We start from the raw sequence: 26528 nt of genomic DNA, 5'->3' as shown, positions 1-26528 counted from the left end.
TTTTGTTTGCCTTTTTTTTCCTAGGGCTCACTTTGTTTGGGAATAACTCCAGCTAGCATCATTGTAGTGCTTCCATTTCTATCAACAGTTTATCAGTCGTGGTTGAGAGAGTTGCAACATTTCCTTATTTACCACATAGACCACTTGGTAGAAACATCTAAAATGAAGGCAGATTTTTTAAAACAATAAAGAGCATATAGTAACATTCCTTGTTTGAAAGGAAGCACATACAGGTGCCACCTCTACCACCACTGAGACTTCCCAGTAACTATGTTACTCCTACCAGCACCATGAAATCTGGGAAAACCCATTTCATGATCAAGTTCACTCATTTAGCGAGATCACTGGGCACACAGATGGAGAATCAGTTAATTGGTGCAACCATTTGACAACTAGGGAAAAAATTCAGTGAAATGGGAAAGGGGAAAAACTCCAGAGAAGGTGGGTATAAAAAAGAGGAGCAAGGGGAAAATTATTGATACGTTTTACTGCTCACACTGATTAATTAAAGCAACACGCTTTTGTTACACACATGCATCAGAACCGGTTCACACACCACTATGCATACCTGCTACAGGTGTATTTGGTAATATATCTGTAAACTATTTAGCAGAAGGTTGATTTGACGGGATTCACTCACAGTTGTTTGAAGCTGGAGGGGTGAACAGAAATAGCTTGGTGCTTCTTCTTAGACCACACCTAGAGAACTGCTCCCTCATCAGAAAGATCCTCCCTCACACCAAGAGTCCTAACAAGGCTTGGTCCTATCACACGTATTATCTAAATCTTGGCCAAGTTGTTGAGGAAACTGGTAAGATGGAGCTGAGCTGCCAATGGTAAGTGTGGAACACAGGGTTTTAAGTCTTTTTGTCAACATCGTCATCAATACAACCCTCATGAGATCAGTATACAGATAAAAAAAAAGCTATCTGATGTCAACCCAAAGCAGAGCAAACTAACACTTCAGGAACACGGACTGGCATAAACACATGGTAATTACTACTTTTTTTCAGGATACTCAAAGCTAAAATTGAATATTAATGGTATTTTACCACTTAGCTGATCGATGTGGTTAATGTAGATGGGTCAAACAGGTCTGTTGCTGAAGGAGAACTTTGTTTGTTTGTTTGTTTGTTTGCCCGTGAGGGTGAAACTAGTTACTTGAGAAATTCCTAGTTATGATTTCAATAAAGTTCTTTAACTCACAGAGATACATAATCCACTGGTGAACACAGACATACAATTCAGATAAAATACACTTTGATACCAATCTGCTAAATAGCTTGAAAAAGGTGGGCAAATCATTAATTACAAATTACACACTGGAGAAACATCCTCTGTGGAATAATTGCTATCGTTACATGATGTACCTGGCAGTAAATTGTCTTCTGTGCTATTAGATTCAGAGCTTCCACGGAAGTTGCCCTAACACACAGAAAGATGAGAACACAAAATTGCTGCTAGCTCCTACCTGAAGCATGGTCATCCCCCAAAAATGTAAGTGAAAAAATAGGAGAGATTATAAACTTGAAGCTGACAGACTTTCCACTGCAGCTGGATATGGATTAGAGAATATAATTTTGGAACTAATAATAATGCCCAGGTAAAGTGGAAATGTTAGAGCTACTGCAAAGCTTTTTTAAATTGAAATAGCTTCCCCTCTCCCAGTTCTCCAAGCACAGATATCACACAAATGCTCACATGTAGGAACAAAACCAAACCTGCAAATGAATTACCTATTTCTCCCACTGCCTGAAAGGAACAGAGATTAGTTTTGTGATCAGTATTTTTAAGCACTTGGGAAATACTCAGATACCATGGTCACAGCATTCATGTAAATAAATAAGTGGGTGGGGTAAATGGAAGAAAGGAAACAAAACAGAGAAAGAAGGGGGAAGGGAAGCAAAGATGGAAAAATGAGCTGAAATGCTACACCCCTAACAGTCTTCATGACACATCAGGTATAACAACAAATTCCCTCCAACAAACACACCCAAATAAGTGTTCATTTAGGGAACACTCAGGGAATTTACACAAAGAGAATTGGAATAGTAGGAGTAAATAAAATTTACTTCAGACAATTTCACAATCAGATGAGCAGGTATCAACTGAAGGTTAAGTACTCTATTACTTAAGCTCTTAAGACCATGAAACATTAAAGGTTTTGAAATCCCATAAAGGTGAAATTCAAATAAAATAGACAAGGGGGGGGGAAGGGGGGACACAAGCAAAAAAACTCTTTTACTACAAATATATCTGAAGGGAAATTCTTCCCCCTCAAGCACCCAAATGTTTCTGACTTTATTAGCACTGATTTCTTTGCTGGTTGTTTTCTTTTCTCCCTAACTGTGCTCATCATGCTTAACAGTTCAGTCTTTCTTTTCTGCAAATTAATGAAATTGCACTATTGCTGTAGGTTCTGATCAAGGCTGATGCGCAAATAGATCTGTGGGTCAAGCTACAAATGGATCTTGTAAAAGAATAGGGAATGCCTGTGGTTTAGATCCTGTTTCTTTTCCAGTTGAACAGCTTTTATCCTTTCCTGCCTTACAGTCTTGCGTAGGCTTACTATTTGTTGTGTTGCATTGCAAAAAATAGTCTCTTTATACAGAAAGCTGATTTCTGAATATTTTCTCAACTAAGGCTAATGATACTTTTGCTTCAATAAGTATTCAAATACAGATTTTCAAAGGATACCTGCTATTTTTCCTTTTAAAAAACTCCTCTTGGGTTTGAAGCCTGTCCAAGGTACAGTCTTAACTTAATACTATCATGACCCAAAAGTATTTCTGGGAGATGTTTCCCTGCAGTGTCAGGGTGTTCTCTTTTCAAATTTTGATTGTAGGTTAGGTCAGACATAAGCTCAAGGGGTCTTTTTGCCAGTTCTGGGCTATCAGTAAACAGTGAGTCCTGGTCCCATTCTCACTTATCCTAAGCTAACTTGGCAAGAAGAATATCAGCCTTGAGTCAAGATGAGAAGATTTTTAATTTGCTTTGGTCCCTCTGGAAAATGATATAAGTGCAGAAGGGTAAGCAAAGTAGATGTCTGGATATTAACATGGCAGTACATTGCTAGTCTAGGCACAATTTACTCCTACTTCACATCTGAACCCAAATCTAACCTAACTCAAACAGGGGTTTCAAGGTTTACTTGCAAATAGTTACATGCATCTTTAATGGCCTTTCCTCTCATGTTCACTGTCACTTCCTTTCCACACATTTTAACTCTGAAAGCTTTTGACTGTTTCTTCATTATTTATGACATTGTTGTGTCTTTTCTTGTGAAATTAAAAACTTCTTGCCACAAAAAGCTAGCTAATAATATGGCACATAAATCTTTCTTTCGCAACATTTCATTCTGTATATGCCAAAAATAAATAAATGACCAAACCAAGGCTCCTGACCATGCCTGGCATCTGACCAGCTTAATGCACGGGAAGGTTGAGATTATCCAAATACAGAAGCTAAAAGAGTTTGCACTTTATTGTATTGTCAGCACCACACTGTCTGAAAAAAAAAGAAAAAAAACCAATAACACGCATTTGTTTTGATACACTCACTGCTCTAATTAAAGGTAGTGCATTGCAGCTGTGAAAATAAAGTCCAGAAAGATCTTCGAACATATCTCCCATCAACTGGTCATATATTTAAAAAAATACCATTAACTCTGCCGATATAAACCACACAGAACAATGTCTTTCACTCACAGTATCAAGGTTGGCTGCACGTTGCTATATTTGCAGAACTGTAAGTACATAAGGTGTTAATCCTCCTGGGCTGTGCTCAAAAATTATTTAACATTCAGACTATTATTTAGCATACAGCTGGTTAGCAGTTTTCCCCTAAAATGTTGGCTTGTATCCCACATTTTTTTGTTCTGGCACATACCTGGAGCTGTAAAGGGCTGAGTCCAGAAGCAGCAGCAGCTGCCATTGTTGATGGAATGAACTGCACAGGGTAGTTATCACCTGTCGGGAGAACAATGCGTGCAGGTTCAGACAATGAGCAGAGAATAGCAGCAGACAAGTGCAAACATGGACCTAGGACTGCCTGTGCTCCACAGCACTCCTCTAAGCCTAAACATCTGCAAAAACAAAAGGCTTCACTGGGCACAGACTTGCCATGCTCCCTTGGAACTTTTTTGTTAGCAGATAGCTGGTAGGCAAACTGGCAAAACATAAATGTGATACTCGTGATTTTCATTTTCAAAAGCAAATGTTCAAATCAAGCATGTAAGCTTGGGCACAAAATGGGCCTTAAGGCCATAGACACACAGGCAAGATACCCAAGGAAACCCCAGTGGTTCCCAGAAGAAAAAAAATGGTTGTCAACACATGGTTCTTGAAACAGGATAAATTTGTTATAACCCAAGAAATTTCAGCCCTGTTTCATGCAGGGTGATTTCTTTTCAGTATCGAGTGGGTGTCTCCCAGGAAAGCTACCTAGTTGGCTCAACACAGGTTGAGGTTGTTTCTTGTTTTGCTTTGAAGTTCTCTGTCTTGGAACAACTCATTTAAGGTAGCCATAGAGAAAAACAAAATTAAATCATTTTTTAAAGTAGCGTAAAATATGATTTTGACTTTTTCTTAGATCTGAGACCCTACAGAAGTTGATAGATTGGGTGTTGTTCAGTTACATGCAGATCCTGACACTAGAATTTCTGCTTTCTGTTCACTGGAAAATAAAAATCTGTGCCCTCTGCATCAAGGGAGCAACAAATACTCCAGAAAATAAGAGATAATATTGATCCAAAATAAGCATTGAAACATTACATCTTATAGCATTTATGGGTGTTCCCACTTCTAAGTCATTGCAACAATGCATCACAAATGCCATTGGGACTCTTAGTAAATGTAAAGAATGAAAGCAGGCTGAAATAATTTAGCAGTGTAATCTGCAATACAAAAATTAATACAGTGATGGATAAATTGCACAGTAACTATGATTTAATGGAATATCACTTTGGCTTAAGCTACTTTTTTAAAGTTAGTGTTAGGTACTACCTGTAGACTACATTTTAACAGGCTGCTTCTCTGTACATTTTTGAGATTTTCAATAATCAGTCTGCTTTACATGAACTTTTCCACACCAAAAGCAGAATGTAGCAATGAGGGAAAATACAAATCCAAAATAACATAATCAGGACATTCCAAGAATTAGATTTTTTTTTTTTTGGTCACCCCCTCAAATAAATAACAATAGCTGATGTCTTTGCAGTCACTGGATTCCTCAGAACTCTCCCTTTTTACCACCTCAAGTACTATTGTATTCAGCTCAGTTTAAATGTTCAGTTGTTTCACTTTTTTAATAAATTGTACATGTCTAATCCACAAGGTCTCTTCGCATCATATCCATAATACTTCATCAGACCATTGAGCACAGTATGCGCTTGTACACAGTCCAGTAACAATTGGATTCTGATTGCATATGGGGCTCTGCTACAATGCATTCACTAACACTATATTGTACTGGTGTCCTATGGAGTAATGTTCAAAATATCTCCTCTTATTTTCCCCCTTCCATGAGGTTGATTTTAGTTTGCAATGATGTTGCTGTTTTTTTTTTCTTAAAAAAAAAAAAGCAACAAAAAAACCCTAGATCCTTTTCTTAAAGTTCTAAAGCTGTCTCTTTACGGTTAAATAATTCTACTCATCTCTTTGATATTTATATGAAATTATCTGAATAAATAAGATCCTAATCTAAGTTAAATAATGTTTCTTTCAGAAATAGTTTACAGGGTTTTAAAAAAATCACAAAGATGTTGAATTAATGATGCTTTAAAGGGGGGGGGGGGGGGGGAAGGGGGAATAACCATCCAAGTTACCAGCATGGACTGCCTTGCAGAACATTTCGCATTTCGGAGGCATTCTTTCTTTAAATATCATGAATTATTCATTCCTGTTCCACACAGCAATCTCTTCTTTCTCCCTCCCCCTCCACATACACTTTTTAAGTTCAATACCAGTTGCTTTATTTGTACTAAAACATTTTCCATGTCAAACATATTTTTTTAAAAAATCAAACTCTGAAAGAATTCCCTGCGGCACTCCTTTTTCACAGCTGTCATGCTCCTATGGTTTGAAATAGCCAGATATTTTATACACACACACACATGCACGCACACACAGAGGTTTTGGCTTCACAGTTAATTTAATAGTATCTCTACCACACCCAGCAGTGTTGTCTTGCTCACCTGCTGGCTACAGTTCTTTCTTTTGTTACGGGAAAAATAATTTTATAGTTATGTCATTTATTTGTTATTAAAACATAATAATGTTCATTCTGCACCCACCCCCCCCCATTTTAACATGTTGAATTATGGCTAAGTCCTTAACAGTACTATTGTGCAGAGAACAAAAATGAATACTCCTTCAGCTTTGGAGTACTTTGCTGACACCAAGCAGTAAAAGCAGAGCAAAGGTACTTTATCTTCCCTTGAGGAAACTGAGCATGCAGGGAATGGGTTGGTTTTAATTTTTAATTACAGAAGGTACATATTTCCCCCTCTCATTTTGTCAGTGCAAGAATGGATCAAGAAGCTTCTCAGTAGCTCTCTTGGCAAGAAATCAGTCAATGTATTGTAGCAATTTTTTTCAAATTTGTTTCTCAATTTGGAATGCTTGCGTTAGGATCCATTCTTTTAAATATGTACAAAAGGCAGTGGAACATGTTCGAACAGGTCTGCTTTAGGTACTGGTGTGTGCTGGCCTTTGATAACCAGGAGTGAGAAGAATGCCGGAAGAAGAAAATCTGTCATGTTTTGCAAACTGATCTCTTCAATCTCCTTGCTGCGCTGATTGTCTATTTACATTTGGCTGCTGTTGTTTATATATAAATTGGTGTTTACAAGCCATGGAAAAGTATGCCAGACTTCTGTTTCATTTGTCAGGTTGAGCAACATTTCCAAATGAATGAAAGCAGCGAGCAACTGTACCGCGCTATTCTACATAGAAATAATGTAAATGTTTCTTTTTGTCTTGGATGAAGTGATGAAGCTTAGTGGACTTTATTTATAGGATGTATGGACTTACTTTCCAGATCAAGGCTTTGAGAGCTGTAAGGAAAGAAGGTTGTCTGGCTCTTGTGAGACTCAGGGTAGGGGGAAGGAGTTGCTTTATTACCAGTCTTGCCTAAAACATAATTGTAAGACGCAAGCTGACTTTCATCTGACTTACAAAGCTTTCAGTTTGATGACGGTTTCCCCACTTGGGATTGTAACTTAAAAACTGTCTTTTCATGCATGGATCTCAAACTGTCACTTGCACACTCTCCATGTGGAATCACAGAATAACAGGCAACAGAGTTGGAAGAGATGTAAGAGGTCACAAATTCCAGTGCCCTACCCTCCCAGGCATAATGAACAGAGTGAGGAAAGTGTACCTCTCCTCAGGGTGTTGTTGGGATACAGTGAGGATACAGATGCCCACTCCTGCAATATTCCCACACAGGGCACGCATTTTGTTTGCGCAGAGGCATTGGGATTAAGGAAGATGTTAAGAGAGGTAACTGGCTAAGGCAATACTACAGAGCATCTCTCCTGTCCAATGACAATACCTCAGTTCTGCCTTTGTTCTGAGCAGGATTTGCCCAAACACTGCCTTATTGCCATCCTCATGTTGCAGCAGAATCAGTTGCCCCAACAACTGTCTGTTTGCAGGTAAAGAACTTCAGTGCAAATCCCAGTTGAAAATATTCAGCTGCCTATTACCACTTCCAGCTCTTACCTCAATATTTAGGAGTGAGGCACATATGGATTGCTACAACAAATCCTGAAGTTACGAATTCCTTGTTCCAACCAGTAAAACCCAACAGGGAACACATGACAGACTTCAACTCAGTCCTGGGGAATTTCCATTAGAACCAAACTCATGCAGCACCTCTGCCATGCAAAGGTACACAGCCAACTCAGTACACAGTTGATTTGATGTATGCTTTCTTTTCTCACCTGCCAAGAGGAACAGCAGCCTATTGAAAATAGAGTACTGTGCTATGTAAAATTTAAACCACCTTACAGCTTTAGGAAAGTTTTCTGAAAGGCCCATTCCACATTCAAACTGCAATGATGGATATCACTGAAATCCAGCAGATCTAAGATGATGTTAGTTATGTGGATTAGCTGCTGTAATCAATGAGTTTAATTAGTTTGATGACAAATATGTCACAGTATTGGAATGTTATGATGTCCAGCCAGATGACAATAAGCCTGACGGTTTTGTTTGTCGTGCTTTACCTAATTTTATTTTCATTGATTTCAAAGGAGTTACTGTTGATTTGCTCCAATGCAAGTAGGAACACAACCAGGTCAAAACATTAGCTACATTTCTCACAATTTTTGCCACCAGCCTAGGAAAACATTCTCCATTTTCACATTTCATTTTATTGCCAGAATAGCAAAATGTCTTGTAAATTATTTTTGTGTATAAAACAGAATGACCTAGGTAGGCAGTTGTTTCTCAGCCATTCTAATCATCGTCTTTATATACTTTATGTATGAAATATGAAGAAATGCTTTGAAGATACACTGCAGCTTATCACTCTACAAACCCTTTTAAATAGAGCTTTACAATCTCCATACCTCAATGTCTCTGTTTTCCATAATCTTTTTCAGAGATGCTTTCCACATCTGGTAAGGAACTGATATGACACAAAATATTTTCAGAAGACTATTGAGCAAAGTGACCATTCATTTCCAAGTCACATGGGCTGCTGTTACACAGCCAGTATGGAAAGCGGCCCTCCCACTCTCCGCTCGGAGCAAACTGTACCTCTGTTTGAGCTCTGCTCGAAGTAGGGTCTGGCTCCTGTCCAGAGTTACTCTATATCTTTCCTCTGTTGTCATCCTACTTCCCCATTCTCTCTTAGCCACAAAACTTGAAGGAAGTAATACTTTAGGCACTGCAAGATGGAGGAGGGAATTGTCTTCCTCCTTACCCCCACTCTCTGTCTTCTCCTCTCGACCCAGGGCACTAATGGGGACATGCTACTCACATTCAGTGATACTCCAACCCACTAACTTTTCCTGGATGCATGTGGTTGGTTAACTGAAGGCAAATATGCACTGGGAGAGGAGGTATAATGGTACTTATGTTACCCACCAGTTCCAAGTTGTAAGTGTAGTGGTCACAGTCAGAAAGCCAGCGCAGTTGCTTTGCTGTACTTAGCATGCAAAATAATTATATTAATTGCGTAGCATCTCTGGGCAAGTATTAGCTTCCTAACAGCTGCCACTCTCAGCTTCCCACTGGAATAAGTGGCAACCCCCACAACCAGGTACTCTACGAGGCTCGTCAAGCGCCTGCAGGTCAATAGTCACAACAGTCATTTGAGATGCACAGCGCCCTAAAGTTTTAATTAATCCGGTATACAGTATAAATACTGAAATATGTATAAAAAATTAATTAGGTGGTCTATGCAGCTCTGATTTCTCAATTAGTACTTACCATGCCGGAAAATTATATTACATGACTTTGAGACACATAAGGAAGCATGGGACTTTGGGGATTTTTTTTCTAATGTAATTATTACTTGCCATCAGTACTTGCTAACTTTGGCCTGTTTCACCTCCTAGAGCTCCAAAATATTTGGGGGAAGGGTTACAGCCACCTCATGTTATAGATCCTGCCAGGCAGTAGGAAACTCTGTCCTGTCAGGCTTTAATACAAATCATAGCTTTATATCAGCAATTCCTCAAGTTTTCTATTCATAATGACTTTCTGAGCTCAGGAGTTCGGAAGAAACTAAGGCATGTGCTGGAAGGGCCTCAGAACCCACTAAATTCTTCTCTCTCCTAGTGGTCATTCCATTGAGGGCATGACCTAGTGTAGTTTGTTATAGGAATACCATTTTCTTACTTCAAGGCATAGAGGTTAAGTGCAGATTTGCAACAGTAACTGCTATCTTGGCATTGACCGAAACAGCCATGAAATTGGTTCCCACTTAGCCCATGAAGATATACCTGCGTGGACACGTGCATGTAATCATACCCAGGCTTGTACACCAAGGCAGGACTTCTCATCTGGGCTGCACTGTCACACTAACACCGATATGCTGCTTCCAAGTCAGAGCTGGCTTATATCTAGCCCATTTTGTGGGCAAAGCAAATTAAGTGACTGTGCACACAACAGTTGACATTCCCTGAATGACACAGTCAGTTTCAAAAGTACTCAGTTCCTACAGCTCCTGTTATTGAAATCCCTCTCACTGTATTTTCTGAATATCAAGGAAAACTGGCAGTGTCAAAACCCAGTCTTGCCTACATTAAACTAGAGTAAAATTAAATAGAAACTAAACAGGCAACCAAAAAGAAAATGGTAATTATCTGAAGGGTTAATCCATCTCCTATCTTTTCTCAGAAGTATGAGTGAGTCTAAACTGACAGTTCTAGAGGTGGAAGTTTCATTTCTCACAAAAGTAGAAGAGTACAGGTAGTAGCAGTCAAGTTCATAAATATTCCTCAGAAATGACTTTGAAGAACCCTCTCTATGAAAGAGAGTAGCTTAATCTCCAGTTTCATTAATTCCTTAACTACTGTGCCGAGAGTGCCAAAAATAGGAATTAATCAATACCAAGTGTAGTTACGGTGGTTTTTTTATCATGCTGTCTCTCCAACAGAAAGTACTAACCTGCCCAGCTACCTTTGCCACACATGCTGTAGAATTTAAGAGATATATTAAAAATATAGATATTCTCATTTCTTGCAAGCCACTGGGTATAATCAGATCATTGTGACTTCTGGTCTTTACTAGCATCAGCTGGATATAAACCACTAACACACTAGCGAACAGCTTAGCTGTGTTCTGAGATATCTAGGCCTCAATTTCTGCCTACACTGCATTCTGGCAAGTAAAAATATGCCCTAAAGCTATATCACCTTCTGCTAGGAGGTCAATAGGACCACAGGTAAAGCAGTGTAAGCTTGATAAAGTGTTAGGATAGGTACTGTAAGGAACATGTTAGAATAAGTGCAGAAATCTGTTCTTGAGCAGCAAATCATGCTGGTATTCTTCCCAAGTCATTATTGTACCCAGCAGCCTACAGAGCCAAAATCAACATGATGTGATTTGACATATCACCTTTCAGGGGGAAGCACAACCAACAGCTTAATCATTAATAGTCATTATTCAGAAGGCATCTCAGATTAAAATGGCAAAAGCAAGGAAACTAAAGCACGTGCTTTCTCTTGTCTGTGAGAAGAAAGGTATTACCCAGGGTGTAATACCTGGGTAATACCCAGGGTGTAATACCTGTAGACAACTTCCACAACTGGCAACTCTTATGTCTTTGGACACAAAATATTCTTCCCTTTGGTTCCCAGCTGTTGTGAGGTGGTAATGTATGTGAATAAGCATCATCCTGTGCCATCTAGAGCTAGCTGCCTTTCCGATCTCCACTCACTGGTTCCTGCACACAGTGTGCCAGTTTGTCAAATTGGAAAAGAACTTTGGAATTTTTTAAACCTGAAAATAAGATAATAACTGGACAAAGATTCTGTGTTTAAAGAGGAATGTCTCTAGACTAAAGAGACAGAAGGGAGTGGGACAAACGGAAATGCTTGCTGAAATCCTGCTTGGCCTCACTTCGTCTAATATTAAGTAAACTTGCTAGAAAAGATTTTAGGTTCAACCTGGCTTTTAATTAGCATGCTGTTTACATCATCTGTTATGAGGCTTTACTTTGGATTTGACCCTGCTCCCGCTGCAGTCAACAGCAAAACCACCACTAACATCAGTGGGAGCAGGATCAATGCTTTACTTTGTACATTTCATGTTTAATGTCAAAAAGAAACTGGTATTTATGTTTTGTAGTTATTAGTTATCAGGTTAATATGCTAAAGGCAGCTTGACAGGGAATACTATTAATGAGCAAAATAAGGTTGCTGCTTCTGGACTGAGGTCACTTACAAAGAATGTACAAATGAAAATAAGGTTGACTTTTATTTACTTAACTATCTTCCTACATTGAATTCCTTTGGCAACGTGTCTTTAAACATTTAAAGCCCTGTTTACAAGGAGGCTCTGAAAGTAGCTTCAAACCATTATATCCCTAATTGAATTCCCCAGGAGTCCTGTAAACTCGGAGGAAAAAAGAAAGAAATCATAACATTTGCTAAATCATCTCAAAACATATTTCACTGCAAGGTTATGTGACCTGTTACAAGTCTGAATGATGACTGGGATTGAACTACTGAAACCCTTTATTATTCAGATTGAAATCAAACAAAAAGTTGCCCATTTGAAGCTTGCTAATTAAATTACACTTCCTCCGACTTTTATCACTAATTAAGAGTAAGAATTTTGGCACAAAAGACAAGTACACTGAAGATAACAGAATTAATTAAAGATACATAGCCTTTGTATAATGACACAGGGCAGACCAGATGCAAATTACTAGGCAAGTGGGCCAATATATTTAGAGCAAATGACTTCGTGGGAAATAAAGGTAAAAAACCCCATGATGTTCAATAACCAATGTTTCATCCACCTCCTTCAAACCAGAAGTTTTTTTTCAAGTAGAGTTGCAAAACTCCACATTATTTCCAACCAGTTACACCTGTTGTGTAACATCATCCGTATGAGACAGATCGCACAAGAAGCTACAGTTAATATCTTAAAATGCTAAATAGCTTCACATCCCTGTCAGCTTACCTGGCTTGTAAGTTATTCCTGGGGGGAAGAGGAATCCCTGCTGGGCTGCAGCAGCCGCTGCCAGCGTCCGCTGGTCGTGTGGAAAAATTGGGATCATGAGCGGAGGCATGTGACCCTGAACCTGCTAAACAGAAGAGAGCCTCTGATCAGAAATAGCACAAATTTGTCTTGACAGGTATTTCTCCAGTACTGATAGTGTTCTTGTGTTCACACAGTCCCACAGAACCTTTGCCTTAATGTAATCCCTGCCAATTTCACATTATCACATCAAAGCCCTCACTAACATTGTTTTCCCTCAGTGTCAAAGGTGTAACAGTCTCAGTCAACTGCACGTTTCCCTACTTCTTCCTGGTTCTCTCTCTTTTTTTTTTTTTTTTTAGTAAATATTACCTGTCCTGGCACAAGCTAAAAAGATACAAAACCCTTCTAGTACGCCTTAGGTTCTCTAAAAAGAAGAGTGGTACATAATTCTGTTAATTTTTCACATTTTTTCTCATCTTTGGTCACAGACAGCATAGTGACAGGCATTTTAGAAGTAACCTAACACTGCAGTAGCTACTTTGATGTTCAAATTTTAGTATCCTTAGGGCAATTTTAATTCTGAGATCCTGCAATATTGTATTGTTCACATATATACCAACAACTTAGGTATGTTATTTCAAAATCTCACCACAGTATTAAACAGTCTTCTAGTCAACACCCCAGGTTTTAAGATTTAAGGTTCCAGCATCTTGGCTACCAATTAAACTAACATCCTTTGCCATACACACCTCACTATAACATATAAATTGCTTGTCTGTCTAAGCAGTTTTATACCTTTATGCACTACCATGTAGCTTGGTAATTATGGAGCTGTATTCAGAGACCATTTCAGAATAAAACCTACTATATCAAATTTAATATGACCTTAATAAATGTATCAAAAAGCACAAACATGCAAAACCAAAAAAAAAACCTTCACCTTATAACAGCATTTGTATTCCACTTATAGAAAACAGGAGATGTGATAGAATCGTGTCTGTTAAATCCACATGCTAATTTCCTAGTTCCTTAATTTATGCTACATGTGTTTCAGAGACAGTGGCTAAGATCACAAAGAGTTTTTATCCATCGTTCCTTAACCCCAGAAGTACCCAAGGGTTTGACTATGATTTTTCTGATTAGTAGTTAAGCAAACATATAATGGTTTGTAGATCAAAGTTAGTAAATGTAGGAAGAAATTGGGTTTTTAGGCAGAAAAAAAAAATACTGTCCTCATCCTACCATAAATCGGTGGCATTAAATACTATTAAAAAGTTAAAGTACACTTCAAGCAATTTTTTTTTCATTTAATTCCTAAAAAACTTTTTTGGTCAAATCCCATATGTTGACCTATGACATTGTTTAAATAGTGCCAAATTTTCTTGTCATATCCCCATTACTTTCACAACCATTGATGCAGTGCAGAAATGCTACTGTGTGTGTCTATGAGGGTTAATTTACCAACAACCCTTCTCTTGGGAAAGCCCTAAGATGTAGGTTAATAAAGGTCAAGCAAAAAATAAACACTTTACAGTATTTTTTTGAATCCATTTCTCAGGAAAATCAACTTATAATAAAAAGGTCTTTGTGCAATTACTGCTACGGCACTGGGGCGTGAAAGAAACTAGCTTTGAGCAGCTATTTCTCTCATTTTAGCTGAGGTAAGCCTGGCTGTGCGTTTTAGGATATGAGTTAAACTTGGTTAGATTGGAGTTGATCCCCATGTGCCCAGCACAGGCATTTACCTCTGATAAAATAGTGCTAGTTTTGCTGTGTGGTGTTCCTTTAAGCTGGCTCTACAGGAGTACAGCAAATGAAAACTACAGACTTTGTCTGATAGAAACAACTATAGGATATAGTGGAAGGAATTCAACATGATACAACTTACAATCATTTTCAGTAGCTCCCAACTACAGTCTAATCAAATGGACCCGGGGCTTAAAAAATTCCCCTTTCAGTCATCACACAGAGAAAGTATTTCCATGTGCTTGCAAAGGTATAAGACACCGACACAATCTCACAAGACACAGAAGAGATCAGAGTGAGTACTGTGGTTAGAGTGATGGTACATAAATACCCACAGCAGTACTTATCACCGTAGTGTTATAAATATCATTTGAAATATAGAATAAACAAATCTTACAATGGCTATTTCTCAAAGTGATCCTGTAGAGTCGGATCCACTCCACCATATCCAAAAATATATTTTTTTACAACTTTCAAATAAAAGCAATTCTGTAAATGTGGACAATTACCATTGCATGATCTGGTCATCTGTTATTCTTCATTTAAATACTACTCTGAATGCTGGATCAGGTCCTCAGCCTATATAAATCAATGTAACTTTGGCTAAAGGTGTCTTCCATTTAGACTTTAAGTTTGAGTTTACACTTAAGAGAGTTATACAGACTGAAAAAAACCCATACTAAATGGCAACCATTCCCTCCCATGGGTCTTCCCTCTGGCACATATTAAATACTATTCCTAGGTAAATGTCGTTTTCATCCAGAATTATTATATACATAGGTGTCGATTTTCAGCACAGGTCAACTGAAAAGCACAAATGAGCATTAAAAAGGAAGAGAATGTACAAGTATCACTGATCACTGAATTATTAAAGATGTAAAATGAATGCCAAAAAAACAGTAGACACCTTGATTTTTGACAATTTTTTTTCCTGAGGGTTTTATTATTATTATTATTTTGATTTTACTGAAGGGGAAGAAATTGGGAGGAGGGGTTGATTGGTGTATTTCATAAAATCGGCTACATGCCCAGAAATTTTAATTGCTGAGATGTTCCTCAGGTCTTTCTGAAAACCAAGACTGTAGCAGATGCCCGAGAAACACTCTGACTCTGTCTCTTCCCATTCGTAAAAATAGCGTATTGTTGGATCAGCGCTTTCCCCTTTTGTCTCCTCTGTGCTAAGTTGTTGATGATGCCATTTTTTGCCATCTGCCCCAGAGCTTCATTAAAGATACATGAATGGACTAACTGGGCTGCTATCTTGTGAGGAACAGGTGCTATTGTTTGTCCCCGAAGACTTGCACTAAAGATCTCACTCAGAATACTTGAGAAAGAGCATCTGCAGCAGTCAGTCAGAGAGTAACTTGGCAGAGCCCGTACTATGGGCTAATATGCAAACAGTGACACTCAGGGGGACTCATTTTCTCTTTCATGAAGATTTTTTTTTGTGTGTGTGTCCTGTAGGAAACATTTGGTTTTGAACAATTCTGCCAGTCTATATCTTTAACTGCACTGTACAAACCCTGGAGGAAACCTGAGCATATTCCTTCCAAAATTCAGTTCAGCAACCTTGAGTAAAATCATCTCTTCTATAAAGCTACCTCATAAAATTAATCTTTGTTTCTATACAACAAGCTCAGGTTTAACTGTGTTAACGTGAGAAGCCACCAAGATGAGGGAACTCTTAAAAGGTAGTGTACCATTCCTTTAATATCCCATCACAACTCTGACAGCCCTTGGGAACTGATTACAGCACTTCCTTGCCTGACATCTAAGTCAGGAAGCAACTTCAGAGCAAATCAGCCCTGATTAGTTCAAGAAGCAACTTCCAGTTTGATTCTCCCTGAAATAATAAAAGCTGGTGGCCCGTTCGATAAGCTGGGCAAATCTGCAGTGCTTTGTCCCACAGTCATGTGAATGCTAATCTCCGAAGTTGGCTGGACAATCCTCCTTGTTAAAAAGTCATTGATGCTTAGTGTTGTGCATGGAAAAAAGAAGCCAAAGTGATATGTCATACAAAAATAATGCCTTGAATGAAAATGGTCTGCCTCTTTTGGATAAGGAACACAGCACATTTAGTGAGACTAAGGAATAGAAAGAGTTCTGTCTTTGAAAACCAAAGCTGCCTCTACAACAACTAACAGCGCAGCTAGAGAAATAAAGGCATTCAGAGAAAAGGATGGCAACAGTGCAAGCAAAAAGGCAGCTCGCACATTTCTGCTTAGCTGCAAGGATCACAGGTTTCAAGAGCAGAAGTAAATCCTACCCTATAATGGCAGCTGAATTCCTCACAAACTTTTCAAGACCAAACTTGACGAGTTGCCTCTCTGTTGCAGTTTACTTCAGTAAAAGGGAGAATTAAGTGCCACCTTTTGAGACAGTAAGAACATTCATAATATTTTAACCCTTCCTTAAAGCTTTTTTTTGTTGTTGTTACAACCAGCACTAGTATAAAACAATGTGATAAGCGAAATATGGTCTGATTGCCTAGAACAATCCAACGACAGTATCTAAAAACATTGCCCCCTACTTCTTCCACCAATAAAATCTCTGGACCCTGTTCTCAACTTGTAGAAATCTTGAGATTTGTATTTAATCTAACAGACTACTCCAATGCATGTTAGCTGAGAAACCAATCTTTGAATTTACTGAATTGACTTTTTTTTTCCTTTAGTATAGGATGTACAGTATAGGATATCCTTGCGATGTTGCAGACTCTGTGAGAACTTCATTCATCCACAAGCAGGTTTATATTTTTCATAGTTTAAACTTGAATTTCCACCTAAAATGTTCTAACTTCTTGAATAACTGGAACAGCCAGACTACAAAATAACCTGTCTACGCAATCATTAAGCTTTTAATTTCCATAGTAAAAATGCTTTTGAAATTTTCTACTCTCTCATTTAAAAACTACAGTGTAACAGAAGAGTTTCCCAGGTAAAGGCAGTGTATCAAGTAAGAATGTGCATTTGTGAATGTGAAATTCTATTTCAATAATTAGTATTGGGTTTAGTTGTCCTCTGTAAAAAAAGAAATATAAGAAGTTTTAATTTGAATTTTAATTTGATTAGGTCATTTTGGTGACTCTGCAAGACAGCAAACACCATGTTGCATAAAGAAGTAGGGACTTCTATGAAAACTTATATATGGGAATGTCAGTGGGATCACTTAAAAGCAGCTATGTGCTAAGATTTTGTGAATTTTGGCCCAAATCCTCCCCTCAGCTCTGCCACTATTGTAATGAACTCGTGCCATGACTAAGCCCTTTTCTGGTCCCCAAAATGATCTATTTAGAAAAACTGTAGAACAATTGTACTGAAAAAATAAAAAGGTCCCTTTGGTTATAATTGAATGGTCTAGCTGTTTTATTTGTGCTGTTCTGAGGAAGCAAAGTGACTGTAAGGTTGGGTCAACCGACCAGTTCAAAGGATCTGTCCATTTTGTGTGTGAGTGGTGGCTGGGCCGTTTGTTCTGAGCTCAGAAATGCAACTGATGAACTCTCAAGGCTTTGAATTAATGCGCCACCAATGCCTAACACTCTCTAATGAAATGATAATATGTGAGAGCGGACCCAAATGCTAAAGTGAGAAAACCCCTCCAGCATAAATAATCCCAGGGAAGCACCTGTGACTCTGCGTGAGAAGGAATAGCAACTGATGAAAGGTGGGTCCAACAGACCAAAAGTGATCATGCAGGCCTTCCATCGTAGCTAAGACACCAAAAATGGTGTTGACATCGCTCCCACATTGAAAATTATTCAGAGACTACTTTCTGCTCCTGTTAGCAATATAGAATCACTGGAGCTGCATCTATATAGGGAGGTATATTATGTCCTAATTTATCTGCCATCTAATTATCTACAGTCTAATTGAAAAATATTTCCTCTCAGTGAAAGTACATGAGCCACAAAGAAAATGTCTGCCAATGAGATCCCAGGGGAAGTGTTGGCAAATAAACTGTAAAAAAGATACCATAGACTTGCAAAGAGAGACCATTTCATATGGGAAATACTATGAAAAATATGTAGCCCACTCCTGAATTTGTAAATGAATTATAACTGCTATTTTCTTTCTTTTATCTTATCGTTTTTTCCATTTGTCCAGTGGTTCAGGATGATTTGGACATTTAAGTCTACTGCAGTTGGCCACAACATTAATGTGAAACTTGCAGCCATGATCATAGAGCAAAACAAAACATCGTTATTTTTTATTATTTCTTCCTCACTACTTTGAAACTTTAAATGAACTAAACTTAAGTTCCATCTACTTGGGAAATAAAGAAGGCAGCAACAGAAAAACACTACCAACCACACCGAAAACAGAATAGTTTTAAACACTATTTCTCATTTCATTTTATTAGCTTCTCATGGTATTGCCCTGTTTTTATCCAGCTCCTTGACTACCTGGAAATACAGAATTCAACTAAAGATGATCTCATGAAGTTAAGAGTATGATAAATGGTAATTAAATCTATTTAAATTGTCTGTATTTTAAGAAACTCTCACTAGGAGGGATGGAGAACATCTCTGCTATAGAGAAATAAATAAAACATGTTATGCAAAAGTGAATTTATAGTTCATTTGGAATTAGAGATCTACCACCTTTTCAATCCATACAAATGCATAATCTTGTCAATTAAATATTATTGTTAAGGTCTAGTAGTATGTTAAAATCACTTTAAAGTGCAACTAAGGAAAATTCATGTGTGTTTATTACTCCTTAAGGGTCTATTAGTGGGTATTTTATTCAGATTTGTGTTGTAAAATCTGCATAAACTCAGCATATTGTTATCCCCATGTGTGCATTTGTTTGGTTAAAGCATAACAGCAAATCTCTATTTCTGCAACTTCTGGAAAAGTCAAGAGAACTAAAACAGTCCTAATTTTAATCAGATACAAACAGTTATCTCCACAGAAGTGAAGAGTTGACTATTATGCAAATTGTCACAGTTAGTGGTCACCAAGCCATCACAGAAGACTGAGCAAGTCAATTATTTCAGATATTTCCAAAGACTAGTGAAGATGTATGTTCCTCATTTGCACCTTGTCTTATTCATGCCAAAATAAGAAAAATATTGCAGCCTAATGATACTTGTTGATATTTTATATACGGAAGCTCCATTACCACAGCTCAAATCTAAATATAAATTATGTCAGAAATCCCTTATTAGCTTCTGTTTTTATGGTGATATCAAAATGTGCAAGATTTTTGGAGTACACTGAAATTTCCTGTTGATGGAAAAATTTAGAGCAAGAGATGCTTTAAAATTTGCATTTCATACTGGTGCTTTCAAGCAGAGTTTTCTCCCCGCATCCTTTCAAGACAGACTTCTTTCTTTGAATAGTAGCCATCACTAGTTATTAACATGAAACTAATTCCCTCAATAGAAGGGTCTGCAATGTACGGTATAAAAAATCATCTAATGCCACAACACTGATGATTGCTGAAGGAAGGATTGTCTTTCACTTTAAAGAATAGCTCCAGCAGAAGTGGGAATGAAAACAGAAACATCTTTCAAAGCCTCCTGATCAAAATCCTTCTGCCCTATAGAGGTAAAAACAGTACGACAAAAGAACAGGTTGGGATTTTTCTATTAAACAAATACAGAATATACCTGAAATCCAGGGCTCACCGATGCAAACAGTTCTGCCATTTACTTCGCTACGGGAAGAATTTCTTCCTGATCGGCATATTGTTTTTAAAGCTTTCTATATTTTCCCTGATATTCCAAGATTTGGAACTATATTATATGGTAACTATATAAGAACTTAGAGCTTTTGAATGCTTTACACTTATTAATTAATTCAAGCTCAAAGACCCATGCAGAGGACAGCATTACATCTACAGTTTACACAGGAAAACCTTTAAAGAGGCCTTGCTTCCTTTTCCAGTCGGAGAAGTGACAACGCATAGTGGATATAACTCAATTCCATTGTAATCTGCTGCTTGTAACATTTATACCTTACCACACGATTGTATAAAGAGCTTCCCAAAGCGCAGAGCTATGGCTAATGAGGGACGTGCTCTGTTGAAAAATCAGAATGAGGCAGCTTTTGAGCAGGTACATCCCAGTGCGACACAGTTTAGCCCTTAAACACTTGGTGGGATACAAGGGTGAGGGTGAGTCACAGCTGTGGAAAGGAGATGCCTTTGCCATCCCACCCAGTCCTATGGCTGATTTCTTCGGGTATTTACTCCTCCATGAATTTACTCTTCTTTATTATAGAGACAAGTGTTGATAATTTTCCTCAAGCCTAAATGGGTAGGTCTAAGGAGGTACTCCCATCTAGTGAGAATATTCTTGCTCCTGTATATTTTTGAAAGAGATTTAATGCAGAATAGTAACCTAGATAATTTCCAGAAATCACATGATGTTTATGGAGTGTCTAGTTTGAAACACAAAGGGTTATCAAAGGCAATTACATGGAGAACTAGTTTAATACAGAAAACTCCTGTGTCTAGAGATCAAAGTCAAATCAGAATACTGATTGCATGCAAAAATTAATTTGTTCCATCTCTTCCTAGGATTCCTCAGGTTTTGACATAATCTGACCATCTTTACTCAGAAAAGGTTCCAAGAAACTGGTGTGTTTGCACAGTATGACTGAAGTGATTGCTACTGCTAGGTATACAGAAATTATTGCAGATTTGGGAGTAAGCAACAGAGTTTCTAAACTTCCAGCAAACACACACAGCCTGCTTCCTTCCTACGCCAACCGTGTCTGGCTCAAATCAGTTGTATTGGCGCCTCAACTTTCTACAGCGTTTATGATTCATCTACATAAACATTTTGAAAGAACAAAATCATTAAAAAGGTAAAATAAGGCAGAAACCCAGGAAACTCCTATTTAAAATGAGCATTAGGTATTTTCTATCCAAGTTTGGGTGCTAAAATATCAGCAACAGCTATACTTCAGACAGAAATCCCCACTGCTGTGCTGCCTTTTCTGCGGAGGATCCGGATATTCAAGAAGGAATGCCAACCTTCCCATTTTCTGGCTTTCCCCGATTTGTCAGATCTCCAGCGTTATTTAAAGCGCGCTCTCGGCTTGCGAATAGATCCTTGCCATGAATCCTATGATCACACTCACGTTAGAGTGACGCTGCTCTCAAAACTTGAGATATTTTCTTCAGTTGCTCATGACAATCGGTGGGAATCGATAGCCCAAAGCTGTGTTGCGATTCCCTTTCTCTCTGCCTGCCGAACCTGCAGCGAAGAGCTGGCTCCTCTGCAACCGTAATGTGCCGAGCTGGTGTGGTGAAATGCACGGGCAAATCTACATAGAATTACGGGGCAATAACAATGGCCCTTTGTCCAGCTGTGCCTGCTCCCCCCTCTGCAGCCAGGCCTTATCTGCTCAGGAAATGCCTGCTTTAACTGACAGGTAGGAGATTAAATCTACAGCTGCCGAAACACAATCTCCGCTCTGTTAGATAGGCTTTCATTGAAAAGCACTACAAACACATAATTTGTTTATGTTGTACCAGCAATCTTTGACAAAGCAGACTGTCTAGCTGAGACAAATGTGGTTAAACCCATTTATTGTATTATTTCTGCTACACAGAACAAGCTCTTAAAACGTAGAAACTAGACAAGGCACAAAGCTCTAGCTGTCTAAAGAAATCAAGAATAGATGACTTCTTGTTACACTAGCCCCCTTTACACAGCGTAGCATGTTCCCTCCTGGAAAACATCCACTGTGATTTCTTTCTTTTCTTTTTCTCAGTCCTGGTGGGTAACATTTCTGGATGATGACGCGTCCTGCAAAGCTGGGTCTCCCATCACCGATGCTCCAGCAGCACGTCTGTAGGTTCTCCATTTCAACCCTATGCAAACCAGCAGTGATCAAAGAGGTGGTTCCCCCCCCCCCCCCCCCTTTTTTTAAAGTGGGTGGTTCAATGATGTTTATGTTTCCAGCTTTTAAAGTTTCTTTTGTTTTCTCTAGCATCAATAGATATAAAATAACTAAGTCAGTCAAAGGATGCCTTCAGATTTAAGAAAGAAGGGAATATTTTTGAGAGACTACTTCTCAAAGAAAGAATAATTTTCCAGACACACTGTCTGGTCTTCCCGACTTAATGCACGCTCAAATAGAAGTTTTGCCTGACTAATGAATGCTGGACTGACACCCCCCACCCCTTCTCTCTCTGTTTTTTAATCATCAATCACATATTTCTCAAAACATTACTTCATTTTTGTTACACCTTCTGCCTTATTTTAAAATAATATTGCTGGCTGTTTATTTCAAATGAAAGGCACAGGGAACTGATGAATTAAGTGTTTATAAATCCGAGTTTTCAGATTGAAAACAACCTTTTTCATAATGCAAAGGCTTTATAAGAAAAACCTGTCTTTTAGCTCTAGTTTCTTGTGGCCATATATTACTCCTAGTAAATTCTCCTACAAGAACTCAATGGGTACTATACGCTGAATATGAGAAGGGCAACGTTCGTCTCTCAGGAGGAGAGCCTCAAAAATGCCACTTACTTCAGTGGAGCAGGACACACTCCCGAGAACAGAGCGTGGCCCATACCAATCTCTGCTTTCTATATTTAAGACTCTGTTCTCCGGCTGATCCAATTAATGTTACTGGGAGTTGTGTGCACACACAGATGTGCTTAGCGACTGGCATATTAAAACATCCCTTCACTCTGATGAAACTTAATAAATGAGTTTTCCCAGTGTTATTACTATACATGCTCAATAAGGAAGATCTTGTAAATCACAGAATTGTTGCTCTAATGGTTAACCGTAATTAAAAGGAAAATAAATAGGAAGAGTAGTCAACATCTTAATGTTTTATCATTCACCTTACTTCTACAACCCTCTTGTGTCTCCCGAGGCGTTCTTTTATATACCCTTTTGCAGCACGTTGGCTGGCGTATTATTTTATTTAACCTTAATCACAGCATTCAGCTCTGGATTTGAGAGGAAGCTGTACGGAGCTACCATGCGAGCTGCCACTCAGAACATTCAGTTTGGCATAAAATTAAAAAAGTATGCAATAAACTGGCTGAATCCATAGGGAATCCCTCAAACAGCATGGATAATGAGGGGAATCCATAACAGACATAAACAAACCCAGAAAGATGTCTGGGGCCAACATCATTATGTAAGATATATGCCCAAGATGTATGGGCATACGTTTGAATGTTCAACTTCAAACTCAGCCTGTATTAGATTGATTGAATCTCAGCATGGGGTTCGGTTAATAAACAAACCTCGCCTTTGGAAAATATTTGGGGCTGAAATCATGTATTATAGCCAGGCACCTACTGCAAGTGGCACTAAGATGCCCTCTTACTTTAAAGCTTTGTTAAAGCAGAAGGGTAAAGAAAATTAGAAATCCATACTACCAGAGGAACAGATACAATTTTCAGGTTAAGTGGCACAAGTCTAAAGACAGTTGTTATCCACAGACTGTATTTCAGTCTATGCACCAGGGGCACATGAATAGAATTCACATTAAAAATTAGAGACCAGTTTGAATCTTTGGGCTTTGATTCACACTTCCCATGTTTTTTAAACATGTTACCCATATTCTTATAAAGGATACAACAATAATGCTAGCAAATCTTTTTGGAAATTATTAATTTCACTGTAGAATAGCTTTTTTGCTATGCTTGGCTTGTTAAAAAAATGCATTTCACTCACCTCAGGGTATACCATTAGCCTGCATATTTGCTTTTTTCCTTTTTTTTCCAGGTTTTGTTTAAAAATTCTTCTTAAACCTGTATATTAATCACTGCTCAGAGGGTGAAAGAATTTACAGGAGCAGCTGAAGTGCTACTTTTTTTCCAAAGTAGGAACTAGTTAGTACTGCCACTTTTTACATACATTGGAATAGGAATGAAAGCCATATAGAGAAAGGGAAAAAATAAGAACTAAGAGGAAGGATGAGGGCTGACTTGGTGGTACAGAGTCCAACATATCAGTCTAACATAGCAACTTCTTGCAAAACTGTCAGCCACAATGGCATTCGCTAGCGACAGCCAGATCCAGAAAGAAGCTACCCTTGTCATAATTTCGGTGATTTGGTCAGGTAATAAGAAAACAAGAGAAGGAACTCTGCAAAAATGCCTATACAAATAGACTTCTAAAATCAGAGGAGAAGACAAAAAGCTTCTTTTGATAGCTCTGTGCAAAGTCTTACATTTGTGTTTACCTGTAAGCCACTGTGCTCCTTTCTGAAGCTCGGTTTTAGGATTCAACTACATAGGAAACAACCACACAGTATTTCAGTCTATGTATTTGTAGCACCTTAGCTGTTCTGCACTACGTCCCCGTGTGGACAATGTTTAAGTACACTGAAGGTACCTTTGTGGAAATTTGTTTACTCACTAGGAGGAGATTACTCTTAAAAAGCGCGCCCTATGGAAGTGTGTAGTACATGTCATCATAAAGTCACAGATCTTAACAAGCAGAAACTTTCCTATTAGACATCTTCTTAAAGTGAAAGTGAATGTCTCTTTCTCTATATATAAATACATAAGTGTATAGATATGATTATATATTTTATATTATAAAAAGTATATTCTACATATATACGCATGTACATACATGACATACAGATCTGTGTATATTTATGTAAAGTACATATTTAGATAAACACATACATATATTTTGTATAAGTATTTTAATATATATATATACACACACCCCCACATAGCCATATAGATATATGTAGAACATGCTTTCCTCTTGTTTTCCAAATCCCTCACTTGGGATTTCAGTGTTATTAGACCCATCTGGCTATACAACTTGTTTGCTGCACTCCTGGATAGTCCCCATTTAAATGACTTTCTGGGACACACAAAACCTATGTTTCTTAAATGCTTGCTCTGGGAAGACCACCTCTATCTCTGTAAAGACGTACTTTGAGCATGATACATTTAACAGGTTTGCTGCTGAGTGAAGAAGTCAGCAATCCAGCTGGGCTAATCATAGTGGTAGACAACTTCAGTAACCAAAAAAAGTCATTTGGAAATCACTCCATCACTCACATCTATTATTGCTGGATTTCTTTCTGTCTCTTCTATTTATTAAATCATTTTTTTCTCCTTCACTTAATCTTTTCACTCCTCACCTTCAGTCTCTTTGCAAAACTCCTAGCATTCACTCTCACTTCATCTCTTTTGGACAGTATTTTTTATGTATACAAGGTAGCTCTCTGGCAGTACATTCTCCTTTCTAGGTCACTGATACCAATAAAGTCATGCCCAAAAGATGTCAATAAACTTCCATCATGAAGAAGGAGACCACAGTGAAGTCCATTTAGCTTTCGTGGCTTTAGGAAGGTCATTGTTATATATACGAGAAAAGCTTGACATAAAAGTAGCTTCATATCAAGGCAATGAGGACACCCACAAGCATCTACTTTTTGAAGAGAGACACATGCAGCTGAAACACATTAAAATCATGCTTTTCTAAAGCCCTCCTAGTGCACTCAAGGGTCTTCAGAGGAAACAATGCTCTTCCCCAAACTCCCTGTTTTGTTAGTACCTGTTTGTCTCCACTGCCTTTTCAGGTAAATAAGAGGTTTTAGGATGTAATTTTCCATTTCAATTTAGATGTCTTTTTAAAAACAGGTTTTAGGTTGTTTTTTTTTTTTCTTTTTTTCATTGTGAAAGTCAGTCTAACTCCAAAATTGCAACAAACAAAAATACAAGAAAATAAGATACATATATAGGGTTTCTGTGATGTGAGGGTGAATGGGTTGAACAGGATTAACTTGAGATGCACAGCTGAACTAACCTGTACATTTATTTTGAACCACACTGGTATTGTATTTTTAAGGGAAATGGAGGGGAGAGGTGTGGTATTGTGTTTTAGGGAAAACAGAGGAAGATATTTTGCTTACTGGTAGGTCAGTAACTGATTTAATGCTTAGACCCTGAAGTCCACATCCATGCTTTTTTAAATAGATTGGTTGTCTACATGATATTATTACTATCTATCTATCTACTTTATTTTATGGCTGAATAGAGTAATACCCACTGCATTTCCAACAGTACGCACATCCCTGATACCACTGCCCCGGAGTTGGCTGGTGCATGTGGTACTGTACTATTTGCAGCTCTGTCACAAACTGCAGAGTGTACATCCAAGTCATGTCAG

The 26528-nt window shown here is 38.2% G+C and overlaps 1 protein-coding gene across 1 annotated transcript in view; it reads right to left on the bottom strand.

Moving 5' to 3' along the window:
* The window catches only part of SOX6 (SRY (sex determining region Y)-box 6), a 245163-nt gene that overhangs the window by 84036 nt on the left and 134599 nt on the right, over positions 1-26528 (bottom strand). Inside the window, exons 7-8 of the mRNA XM_009892024.1 lie at positions 12645-12765; positions 3889-3968 (exon numbers count right to left, since the gene is read on the bottom strand). Coding sequence (XP_009890326.1) covers positions 3889-3968; positions 12645-12765 — 201 coding nt within the window. The remainder of the gene's footprint in view (positions 1-3888; positions 3969-12644; positions 12766-26528) is intronic.

The sequence above is a fragment of the Charadrius vociferus genome, unplaced genomic scaffold (assembly GCF_000708025.1).
Source record: "Charadrius vociferus isolate BGI_N301 unplaced genomic scaffold, ASM70802v2 scaffold179, whole genome shotgun sequence".
Classification (NCBI taxonomy): Eukaryota; Metazoa; Chordata; class Aves; order Charadriiformes; family Charadriidae; genus Charadrius; species Charadrius vociferus.
This window is presented reverse-complemented; position numbering and strand designations above follow the sequence as displayed.